The sequence below is a fragment of the Betta splendens genome, chromosome 9 (assembly GCF_900634795.4).
Source record: "Betta splendens chromosome 9, fBetSpl5.4, whole genome shotgun sequence".
NCBI classification, from domain to species: domain Eukaryota; kingdom Metazoa; phylum Chordata; class Actinopteri; order Anabantiformes; family Osphronemidae; genus Betta; species Betta splendens.
The window spans coordinates 18,700,761-18,713,156 of NC_040889.2; the positions used below are offsets into that span (position 1 = coordinate 18,700,761).

General features: G+C 42.1%; 1 protein-coding gene across 12 annotated transcripts in view; it reads left to right on the forward strand.

The window, feature by feature from the left end:
* The window catches only part of trpm3 (transient receptor potential cation channel, subfamily M, member 3), a 97,453-nt gene that overhangs the window by 61,407 nt on the left and 23,650 nt on the right, over positions 1–12,396 (forward strand). For all 12 annotated transcript variants that reach the window (XM_029160658.2, XM_029160656.3, XM_029160654.2 and 9 more), the window contains 4 exons: positions 1,971–2,145; positions 2,616–2,739; positions 9,617–9,689; positions 12,100–12,200. In XM_029160658.2, coding sequence (XP_029016491.1) covers positions 1,971–2,145; positions 2,616–2,739; positions 9,617–9,689; positions 12,100–12,200 — 473 coding nt within the window. The remainder of the gene's footprint in view (positions 1–1,970; positions 2,146–2,615; positions 2,740–9,616; positions 9,690–12,099; positions 12,201–12,396) is intronic.

A 12,396-nucleotide genomic window follows, 5' to 3' on the forward strand; every position in this document is an offset into this window, starting at 1 on the left:
GAATTCCTCCTGAAAATTAGCCATGCCACAGCTGTGCTCCCCCTCCTCAGCTGCTCCTTGGTGTGTGTTTCAGTTGAGCAATAATCTGCTTTAGGTACTGCAGCATTGCCTCCGAAGCTCACTAGCCATCAATATCAATGCCTGGTCCAACACAGCCCTAACCCCACACATGCATACACAAAAAACAGAAAACCAATAGAAATGGAGTGGAATCGAATATACGAAATGCAAGTCATTAGTCTGCTTCACTCTCACATTTTGCCCTGTTGATTTATGGTCGTGTGATGTGTTGTGGCACAGTGACGTTTTACCTCTTTGAAGGAGGGGAGGCCCCTAAAATGTTCCCCTTATGTAACTGTCCCCGCTGCAAGGCCGCATGAGGCTGTGTGAGACGAAACGTAATGGTGGTGGGTTCGCTGGTGAATGTGTGCGTGTGTGTGTGCGTCTGCGTTAGTGTAGTGTGCGCAGTGTTCATCTGTCTATGTGTTTGGGAGAAGCTTTTCCCTTTGTGAATTATGCAGACCAGGATAAGGGTGCAGGGTGGGTAAGATCCGGTACTTACACAGCTTTTGAATTAGAAGAGTCAAAACATGCAACAGAAAATACGGCCACATGAGACTGAATGGGAGGGGAAGAATAAGAACGTGACTGTTACTGTGACAAAACCTTAAGCCAGGAAGGGCTTTGAAAATTGGTTATTTAATGACTGTGGTTCTTGAGTTTCACCTACAGATGCTGATTATTGGAGCAAAGCATCTGCATCACAGTGAAAACAAAGAAACATCTTTAAAAATCAGCTGTTGTCCAATGGGTCCTTTGAAAATGTTCAGGATAACGATCCACAGATAAAACTGGGAGAGAGGCAGAGAGCGGAAAACAGCAGGACAGAGTTTTGAGAAATTAACCTGGGAAACGTGAGAGAGAACTTCATGATCTTGATCCAATAAAATGCCCCTGATGTCGTTCTATGGCAGTAACAGCTAAAACACAGAGAAGAACCAATAATGTGTTGTTACTTGGTCTGATTCTGTAATGAAAAATGGGCACTGGGATGAAAAACATCAATCCTTTATCTTTAGGTTAAACTACTGTAGGTCAGAATGTCGTGGCAGCAGGTTGAGCAAGGTTAACCTGACTTCCCTCTCGATTACTGTCATGATAGTTGGACTCAGTTTAGCCTTAGGAACATGTGGGAGGTGAGGGCTATTTAGTTTGGGATGGTAGTTGTGTAACTACTGTTGGAGCCATCTTTGATGGCAGAAGGTTAGCTGCTGAGCTGTAGGTCAAATGGTTGGTTGAGAGCTTGGTATGAGTAGGTTTCTTCAGTCTTATTGTACGTCTGCAGCTTGATGCAACAAAAACAAAGAAACTGAAAAAACGACTTTAACATTTAACTGTTGCATTCTGTCAAATACTCCTTTAGCCTTAATGGGTTGGTAAGAACAGCTGTTAGTTTACAGTTATATGAAATGGGTTAAACACAGTCATGTACTACCTGCAGTACATGGCTGTGTTTAACCCATTTCCACAACACCGTCCCCCTGAGTGACCAGCTTTAAATAATCAGTGATTAGTAGCTGTTGAGTAGTTTATCAGTCCCTTCTTAATCTCTCTGTCACACGCACGCACGCACGCACGCACGCACGCACGCGCACGCACACACACACACACACACACTGCAAAGTGTGCTGGTTATTTTTGGTGCAGGTACTTTTTCTATAAACCTTTCTATCCCTGAAACACATCACTACCATAAAGAGCCCACAGTGCTTATATGCAATAGAGGCTTTACAAATGTCAACGTTATAGGTGATAGTAAATTTAGAATCAGGCTTTTGTGCACCAATACTGTTGATGTAATAAAGATGCCTTTCCTCTCTCTCCTTTTCCTTCTTTCCGTTTTGTCCCCTCTGCCCTCTCCACTAACTCCTTCACTCCTTTTGTCCTGCCCAAACACCTCTTATGTGCAGGTATTGGTCAGGGTGTCCCAGTGGTGGCTCTGATTGTGGAGGGCGGTCCTAATGTAATCTCCATAGTGCTGGAGTACCTCAGGGACACTCCTCCGGTCCCTGTGGTGGTGTGTGATGGCAGCGGTAGAGCATCAGACATTCTGGCATTTGGACACAAATACTCAGAGGAAGGAGGGTATGTACCCCCAGGTGAACAGTACTGTGACTCATGCACATGCACTTTTCATTAAAATTGTATCCACTGTGGAAAATTAGTTTCAGAAACAAGTCTAATGAGATTGTTTCTAACCATAATCACAATGTTCTTGGTGTTTAACTTGTATTAAATAATTAAAAGCTCCATAAATAAGAGATTACACCTATTCTATGTGGTTAATAACATCTTGGTTGATGAGATTTGCAAATCATTGCACATTATGCCAACCTTTTAGGATGTGGTTCTGTATTTATGTATACAACCCCGTGGTCAACACAACATGTATAGTTACAGATGAAGGTACTCGGAGAGAGTAGCCCTAAAAGCTCCTGTCAACCTTGGTTTTACTTACTGACAAATCTAATTTGCCTGCCTGTTTCTCTTTACGTCTCCCTCACCCCCTTCCTGACACTCTCTTGTCTTTCTTTCACACCTGTCTGCGTGTGCAGCATAATTAACGAGTCTCTAAGAGACCAGCTGCTGGTGACCATTCAGAAGACATTCACCTATAGCCGCTCACAGGCCCAACATCTGTTCATCATTCTCATGGAGTGCATGAAGAAGAAAGAGTTGGTGAGTGTTCCTTCCATGTACTGTTTGCATTCCAGCAAGTACACATTGACATTCAGAATGTCACTGTTCACATATGTTTGCAGTTGCATGAAAACAGAAACAATGTCAGTATACTGTACTGTATGTATTTACATATATATAGAAACCATGAAAGCATAGACCTAAATAAAGGGAAATACATACCTGTGTCTACAGCTCCAGCTGTTTTATTAGGATATTTATTGCCACTACCCCTTACCCTAAAGGCCAGTTTATATTTTCTGCTTCCAAGATGTTAAATTTCATCACCCACCGGGTACGTGATGGTCGAAGCTTTATGTTGTTTTACACAAGAGAGTTCTGTTAAATTTAATGACCAAAGGAACACGATTATCATGAGCTTGAGTAAAAGCAGGTGTGTACACACCTGAATCTGAGCCCGTGCAGAGCTGTACACCAGAGAGCAAGCACAACAAATGAATTGGTCTCAACAATTACAATATAATGCACTAAACTAAAACTAAGTGTGATCAGTACAGTATGTGAAGGCTAAATTTTCCTCCCTTAAACTAACAGAAGACACACAGTAATAGGCATACTGTTGATTAGAATAGCAGCAATGGAATTCTTGACCCCAACCCTGAAATGTCCTCACAAGGTCCCCTCACAATCACCACACAAGATGTATCCACGTGTACACACATCCACTGTTAACTGCTAATTAACAGCTTCTGGGTCCCACCGTTCACTTGCACTTTCAGGTTCTAAAATGAAGACTTTATGAAGGAAGAACTAACTGGGTTTGTAAAAAGGAGCTTTCTCATCTTGAAACTTTTAATAAAGCAATTATTACTCCATCTTTTATGTATGACATGTAATGTTAAGTGGATGTAAATATATTCAGAGGGCGTTTGAGACCAAATGGCCTCCACCTTGAGAGTCGGTAGCCCTTTGGCAGCGCTTAAGTTAAGGCGCCACATCTTGTTGAGTGCAGCTGTCACACACACCCTCCCACTGGGGAGAACTCTCCCTCTGCTCAGAGGAGTGTCACTCAGCACTAAATTCTAATAAATTCTGTCAATTGAAATTGATTTGTGCTGTTGCATACTTACTTAGTGTAAATAGAATCTATCTGACTAGCATGGGTCAAGATCCCTTGTTGCCACAGTTGACAGTGTGTACGACAGCAGTTCACACACCCTTAAACACAGTCCTGCACCAGGAAACCCAGGACGCTGCATTGTACCTTTTGTAAAGCAGAGAAATAATGAAATAAAAAAGATTAATTATGCCATCTCTAGTGTTTACACACAGGTCTTATTTCATCACTGAAGTTGAAGTACTGATGTAGACTAAACGGTTTAGTCAAAGGTTTAAAGCTGTACAGTCTGGGATTCAGGTGTTAGATTATTTTAAACATCAGCCCTGTGAAGCATGCGCACACTAATGTGTGCTCACGCAGAGTACACAGTATTTCACAGACAGTCCAATCATCGGTCACGGCTGTGCGGCGTGTAACTGGATTGATTGCGCTCTCTGCGGGGTTCCCCAGGCTGACTGATGTTCACGCTGATGGATCCACTCACCACAATACACCAGAACAGAACAATGGAATGTGAACCATTCAGCAACGGCTGCTGTAGAGGCCAGATAATCTGTGAGTGGGAATTTACAGTACATGCTCCCATTCACAAAGCCTAAACTAGATTTTCCAGGTGTTTTAACCCTTTAGCGTTCAAATTAACAACGCAGTTCACTTCTGACCACAATTAAGATGCAGAAATCATTGTTTGTAATGAAGGACAAGTCAAGGACACCAAAGACAAAAGTGTGAAACTGCAATCGTTTAACAGCAAGACCATTTAAATTGTTGTTGGTATTTAATATAGTGATCATCAGTCAGACAGTATGTAAACATATTAAAGGGGAATCACACCCTGATTCTTTAATCAAATCTTCTGGCATAACACTATATTTTAGCTTATATTAAAAATTGTATTAAAAATGACAAAGACTAATTTCTCTAGGCCACCTTTTGTAATTTGTGCTGCCTTACTTCAATACCTCTCCCATCTTGTCTGTGTCTTGGCTGTCAAGTAACCGTAAGTAATGCTCGTGGTTGCTGTGGTGCATACACATTAGCCGCTGCTCTACTACATCTTTATATTCTTTGGCGATATCGATCATAAGGCATGCCGGGGTGTCGTGTGCCTTTAAATAGACATTTTTTTTCCACAGGTGTGGGCCTCCTGTTTTTTTGGCTGATAGTAGGGGATTTCTAAATTGCACTCAAAAGGCGTGTTAGTGTGTGTAATACTGGAATAGAGAAATGGTACAAAGAAAGTGTGTGAGTAACCAAGCAAATGCGATAGCTCTACTTGTGAATAGGATTAGGACTCCCTTAAAGGTTCACATTGCATATTGCCTGATGACAACACTGGGGCTTACAGTAAATACATTAGAGCACAAATTGACAAGGGAGCCTAGACTTAGACTGGAGTGAAATTGGTTAATTATATAAATAAACTCAGTGTTTATATATAATATATCTGATATATTGTACAGTACCAAGTCTTTAGTTCCATACAAAAAACAAAACTGTATTTCCCTATAAATAGCAAAGCCAAATGGTGTCAACATAAAAACACCCATGTTATAAGCCGGTTGATAAAACCATAGTGGATAACAGGCATCGACACATTCGTGCTGGCAGCAAATACGATTTTATCTGGGGTCAGTGCATCAGTCTGAAGAGGGTGAATGTGTAAGAGGGAGACAATGAAAGGCTGTGTTTGTTTCTGTGCAGTTACGCCTGTGCTTTGATTTCCTGCCTGTGCGGCACGAAAGCCAAAGAGTAGCAGGAGAAAAAAGTCTAAATGCGGCTGGATGGGATAATGTACTGTACCAGAGAGGGTGAGAGTGTGTCTACCTAGGAGGGCGCACAACAGAGAGACTGGGAGAAACTTCCTCATTTCCAGCATGTTGATTTATTCATAGAGACATTTGAGTCTTTCCCTTTACCCTCTGCTCTATATCACACTAAGGTCTGTTTGTTCTTTACGTCAAGAAACAATCATTTTTCATCCAGTAGTTTCAAACAGTAGTGGAATTAAGAGTTTTATTCAAGCCTGTTAACGGTTCTCTGCTGTGCTTTCCTTTCTCATTTCTAAGTGTCCTGGCTCATTAACCTGTAACAAATCTGGTTTGATAAATGATACTGTAGATTATTAGGTGTCAAAGATAGAGGGAGGGGAAATTGGAAGTAAATGCAAAGCTGATGAATTATTATTATGTATGTTCTCGAAATCTACATGTTAATTTCCTCTACAGTATACAAAGCTACACTTATTTATTATGAATGGCAAACAGTTACAGCAAAAGAACTACAGAATGCTTTTTGACCAGAGTTTTTAAAATGTAGGCACCCAATTCTAATTAGGCGCTTCTGTCTCTCTTCCTCGCTTGATCCATCTTCTTGGAGGGAGGGCCAGAATGACTGTCCTGGTATCTTCCAGCTTGGTATGAATAATTGAGTGCAGAATAGTCCCTTACTGTATATGTTTAATTCAGATTAAAAATTGAGGAGGAACCACCAGCCCACAATGTTCCTCCACCTCCCTGACAAGAGAAACTAAGAACGAGTAGGAGGAAAACGAGCAGAGCAAATGAGTGACTTAATGGACCATGAGAGAGAGAAGAAAGTGGGGATGGTTGGAAGGACAGATGGAGGAAAAAGGGAGGATGCTGGGAAATGACACAATGAGGAAAGGAAAACAAAGTATGAGGTAGAAAAACCAAACATTTCTCACCTGATTACTGGATGTCTAAAGCAGTTTATCTGTTGGAATATGATGAGACCTATTTTCCTGTATTTTGGTTTATTCTAAAAAGTTAAAAATACACATAATAAATACACAATAGTTTATAGTGAAAAGTTAAACATCTGACTTTTTCAGATCTAGATTTTTACTGTTGTTAATGCACCTAAGAGACTGGAAACCTCTGTGCACAGATAAGATAAAACTTAGCATCTGCTATTTACTGTAACAAGTAAGTACAATCAGGACAATGTAATAGCAGCCTCATTAACATCACAAACATCCAAAACACAATAATTGTCCTTGTCTTTATTTCCCATTAAACACACACACTACAACCACCTATAGCTGCAGTGTAATCTTTTCCCACAGAACTGTGTTGTGTCAGAGTGATTTTTGAAAACCTTCAGGTGTGTTTTTTAGAGAGGGATCACACAACACCAAACAAAAAAAAGGACATTATAAACGTCAAGGCTTCATTGCGTCTCCTCGCGTTTTAGCGTAAATGCTGCATTAGCGGGGTCTTTGCCCGTTAAATGGAGATGAATGTTTTCCAATCAGCTTGGCTCACAGCTGCGTGAAGAGCGTCTGATCTAAGCATGTAGCCTAGCGTCTGAACATACTTTACAGGAAACCCATCACGCTGAAAAATGTGGCACCGCCTTCCATTTTTTATACCTCTCTTTAATTTATCACCTCTGAATCTCCCTCTTTCCGTCTCCAGTCGCTTTACAAGTGTTCTGTCTTTGCTGCTGTTTCATGGCTATCCTCCCAATGCCTGCCTCCACTAATCCCCGTCTCCTTATCATTTCCACGCTTCTCCCTTCTCCTCTGTTTATGTCAAAGAAGAGATGGAGAGTACTAGACACGAGTCAGTGCCCTGTCTCTTGTATGTTCAGCGCTTAGGTGATCAGAGGCAGCAAAATTCTAAGAGTTCATGCCGCCTTTGGGGATAATGTAAACTCTAATATTGATAAAGCACCTGTGCAGCAGTGCAGCTGCCTTCACACAGCACATATACTCTTTGGAAAAATTTGATCTTTGCCACCGTAAGCACTGAGGAGCACCCTTATGTTTTTCAAGCTGATAAAAATAGGTGATGAGGAAGCCGTCTGTTTACCTTTGTGCACACATGCTGATGACGCTCAGAGGGATTGTTGAGATGAATTTAGCAACCTTGTGTGGTCACAGCCATCCGTTGGCTTAGCCCTCGTGTTCCTGCGCACACGCGAGCAGCGCATATTCACAGGGTCACCTTGGGGGTGTGATTGGAGGAAGGGAAGAAGCAGAGACTCAGAAGCAGGCTAAGAGAGTGGGGGTGGGGGTTAGCATGCCAGTGGGAGGTTGCTGTAAGATTAGTGGTTGGAGGTGCAGTGCATAAAGATTATCGGTGGAGGAAGAAGGAGAAGCCCGGGGGGAGGGGGGGGGGCAATAGTGAACACCTTCTATAATCTGCGTCTTTCCTCTTTCAATCTGTCATCCATCTTCAGTGCTAAAACTAAGAGCCGTGTGTGTGTGTGTGTGTGTGTGTGTGTGTGTGTGTGTGTGTGTGTGTGTGTGTGTGTAGGATTGTATAAGAAGAACTCTCCATTTTCCTATAATCACTAGAGTCTGTAGGAGTCTGCACTAAGTGGGTGATATCAGTAACTTGACACGAACAACTTAGCAGACTGTTTCTAATGTAACTATGTTGTTAACATCTACTAATCTCACATTTACTGTACCACTGACCCCACCATTCAAACACACACCTGCCGAACTCTACCCTAACGCAGGGAAGCACTTGAAATCACAGGCTGCACCAGCAACTGATTGATGTTCCTGTTTCTGAACACCTCAATCAATACTTTGCATCCCATTACTCGCCTTTCCACCCCAAGAAAGAACTTTTTGATTACAGGGGCACGTGACCACCCCGCGCCCACGCACGTGAGCACACACATGCACAGATGCTTTTCTTATTAATGGCTGAATTTGCAATGCGTGACACGGGTCAAGGCATTAGGATGATGACACACTCTTCATTTCTCTCCCAGGAAGGAGCCCAAACGTAATAGGCAAACGCCCTAAAAGTGATAAATGAGCCCGGATAATAGATACTTTACGTTATCAATGCCAAATGAATCGCTTTTTGCCCGTTTTCATTAGACTGTGCGAATAAGGCAAACAGAGAGAATGAAGACAGTTAGCCTCCACCGTTGCAGCATGCCCAAGGGAAAGCAGCAGCAGCAGCAGCAGCTACAGCAACAAAGCCCGCAGATTCCCAGAGCTCAATGAAATAAAGCCATTTAGACGAGGGAGATGGGAGGGGAGATGGGCTGCGGGGGGGGGGGGGGGGGGGGGAGATGGGTGGATGGAGGGATTAGAGGAATGTCTCATCAGGCATTCAGAACACGCATCCTCCCATGCATGCCTCCCACAAGGTGCCCTTCATACGCTCACACATGTGAACGCGTTCTGCCACATACGTGCTAGCACCGCGTTTGCTACAGGACAAAAACCCAGCAACGCGCCTCGGTTTTCCCTTCGGCTCCCATCCACTGCGCCATTAGTTCATCCCAGTCAACATGTAGAAACGCAGCTGGAGGTCTTCACAGAAAAACGTCCCAAATCTTCCTTGGAGTAACATCTTTTAGCTAGTTACTTCATATTTATGTGAGTTCTCGCTGTCATGTTTTTAGCCTCATGGGTTCTCATGAGTTGCTTTCTCAGCAGATCTCTTCCCACGGTGAACAAGGCGTCATGTGAGCTTTTCTGTGGTGGCCCCTGCAGCAGTGAGCAAAGACTGAGTGCAGAGCGGCAAACGCACGATAGTATATCAGCTTAATACCTCTCCTCTCGGTCCCTTCTGCTCTCTCCCCCTCAGAGCATCTCAGCAGCAGCGCTTTGAGTGAAGTAGTTTAATCCAGCAATGGAGCGCAGTCTCGCTCAGGATACAGCCACATTGCCTTTTGCTACTGTAAAGGCACAGGTTCTATCCCACAACAATAGAGGGACTTAAGACCCAAGTCAGTCTCTCTTGTAGAATAATGCACCTTTCTTGCTGTCTAACTCTCTCTCGCTCTCACATTGTTTTTCAGATAACGGTTTTTCGCATGGGGTCAGAGGGTCATCAAGACATTGACCTTGCCATCCTCACTGCATTACTCAAAGGTGGGTGTGCACACTTATACATGGGAAACAGAGTTTCTGTGATATATCACACAGCATCCTATGCCTGCTCTCTCATTTTATGGATCCGTTGAAATGCCTTATTAACTGACTTTTGGTCACAGCAGTGCAGGTGGACTCCAAAGCAAACTTGCCATGTTCATATTAATAGCTCATTAGCTGACTTTAATAAATATTTATATATGCACAAACAGTGCTGCTAATAAAATCTCGACATGAAAGCAACACCTGGAGAATAATCAATTAGGACGAACACAGCTGCTCATTAGTTCTGTGCCCATGGAAAATAATGTACAGGTCTCAGTTATGCAAAGTTCGATCTCCTGCGTGTTTTAACTTCAAGCTTCAGTATTAATAAAATGAAGTTCTCATAAGGGCAACGATTCAAGGACAGATGAGGCAGTTAGATCTCAGAGCTCCTTAAGTAAAAGTCAGCTGTCTAGTTCAATTTTCCATCTATATTAATTAAGCTTAATGTTATTTATAAAACTTCAGTGGCAATTGTTATTAAATGCATAATTGCAGTCATCTGAAGCTCCCAGCCCTGATAATTACCCCTTTCAATTTGTTACATTGCAACCTATGACGTTATAAACCTACTGATAGAGGCTCTATATACTGTAGGGAAATATGGGCTAAACTAAACGGCAGTCCAGTCATTTTCCCTACTTTCCCACAAAGCAAATACAAGCACACACAAACACACACACACACATACAGGATTAATGGATCTATAGTCTCAAGTGATTTGTATTGATCATAGCTGCTCTTTTCTCCTGAAGGAATATGATGGATGTAAACCAATGAATCGCTCGAGTTTACACACACACACATGCACGCATGGTACATGTGAGCATGCAGTCACGCATGTGTACAAAGGAGCAGTGAGTCCTGTGGGAATGCTCAGCACTTCAGGACGTGATTGACTATCGCAGGAATTGTTCCTCAGAGGAACTTTGCATTCCACAGAGAGGAATGATGGGACTGAACTGCAGCATCTGTAGAGGTGGAGAGTGAAAAGACACATTTTAAAATATTTATGCATAACACACGTGCTTCTACTTTTCCTCATCTCGTGCACATCTTCAGTTGACTTCATCTGCTGATCAGCCCATGAGTTCTGTTTCATTGCGTGTGAAACTATAAAGATCAATATGGGCAAACATGCTTTATGGTAAATAGCAAGATGGTCATTTATATGCAAGTCCCATTCTACAGCTGAATGAATGAGACACGTTAAGGTTTTTAGTGTAAAATGAAATCAGTCGCATCCTGCCCGAGAGCTTTTTAAAACACTGGATTAGACTCCTTCGCCGAAGAATTAAGCCACCGCCTGAAGCTCAACAAAGCAGAGCACAGTCAGAAACACTGGTGAGTGGAGAACAGAGCAAGAACAGTAAAAGGAATAGAAGGAGTCAGCATGTGAGAGATTTCTAGAAGTGGAAACAGACAGAGAAAGGAGGAAACTGCAGCTACACTGTGTTACAGAGGTTTGGAATAATTGATGATCTGCTGTCAGACGTAGTCAGTATCGCAAAGATGGTGTCTATAAAGTTGACTGGCTGCAGCTCAGCCTGCCTGTGAGCAGAGCTGTGATAAAGTGAGGCCACCCTGCCTTTTAATATACGTATATCTACTCTAAAGCGCTTATTAGTAGGCTCTGAGTCTTATTAACAGGGCTCTGTCTGAACCCACACCATTAAGCTGCAGTAATGCTGTACAGGCCTTTTGTAAAGCCATGATACCAGTGTACTTAATACATTTTACACAGTCCTGTCTTCACACAGAGGAATTGAATTGTACTTTGTCTGTGCTATATATATAGTATATACTGTATATATAGTATATGCTGCATTTGTCTAAAGGCTGGGATCATTATTTTTCTCTCCATTTGGTTTGTTCTTTCAGTTTACAGGTTAATTATTAATGTGAACAGCAGCTTGTGGTTTTCAGTGAGATCCCAGTGGTCAACAGTGTTTAAAGTGTGCAACTACGAATAATTTCTTAGAGGCTGACTATGAATGTTTAAATGCTTGAAGCTGCACTTTACACCGTAGCTGAGGCAGTTATAAATAGTGAGACCTGTTTTATATTTATACCTTTATTTTCTGCATGATCTAAAGTTTGTCTTTTTTTTTTTCCTTTTTAATTATGTACTGTAATATTGTCAGTTTGGACACGAGCCACAGAAAAAACTGCAAGTCGATTTTGTCCACACAGTAGAAGACCTGCAACAAGATCACCAAAGAAAATAAATTTAATATAAATATTGAATCAACAAAATACTTCATTAGTTAATTACTATTTTCATTAGCAATTAAGTACATTATAGTGTGTTAGTAGATTGTTCAGACTTGACTTTCTCCATGACATCACTCTTACCCTCTCTCAGGTGCCAACGCTTCTGCTCCTGACCAGTTGAGTTTGGCTCTGGCGTGGAACAGAGTAGACATTGCCCGCAGTCAGATCTTCATCTATGGACAGCAGTGGCCTGTAAGAACCTCAGACCCTGCAAAACTGCACATTTATTTCTCCTTTGGGATTTCTACAGTATTTGATGTTTTCAACTGCTCATATTATTGATATAAGATTCTATAACACGCAGAACAAGACATGAAGCTCACTGTAATCCTTGAAGTTTCTAAACTATACACTCTTTGTGACTTCATTCTACACCGTGGCTGTGTAA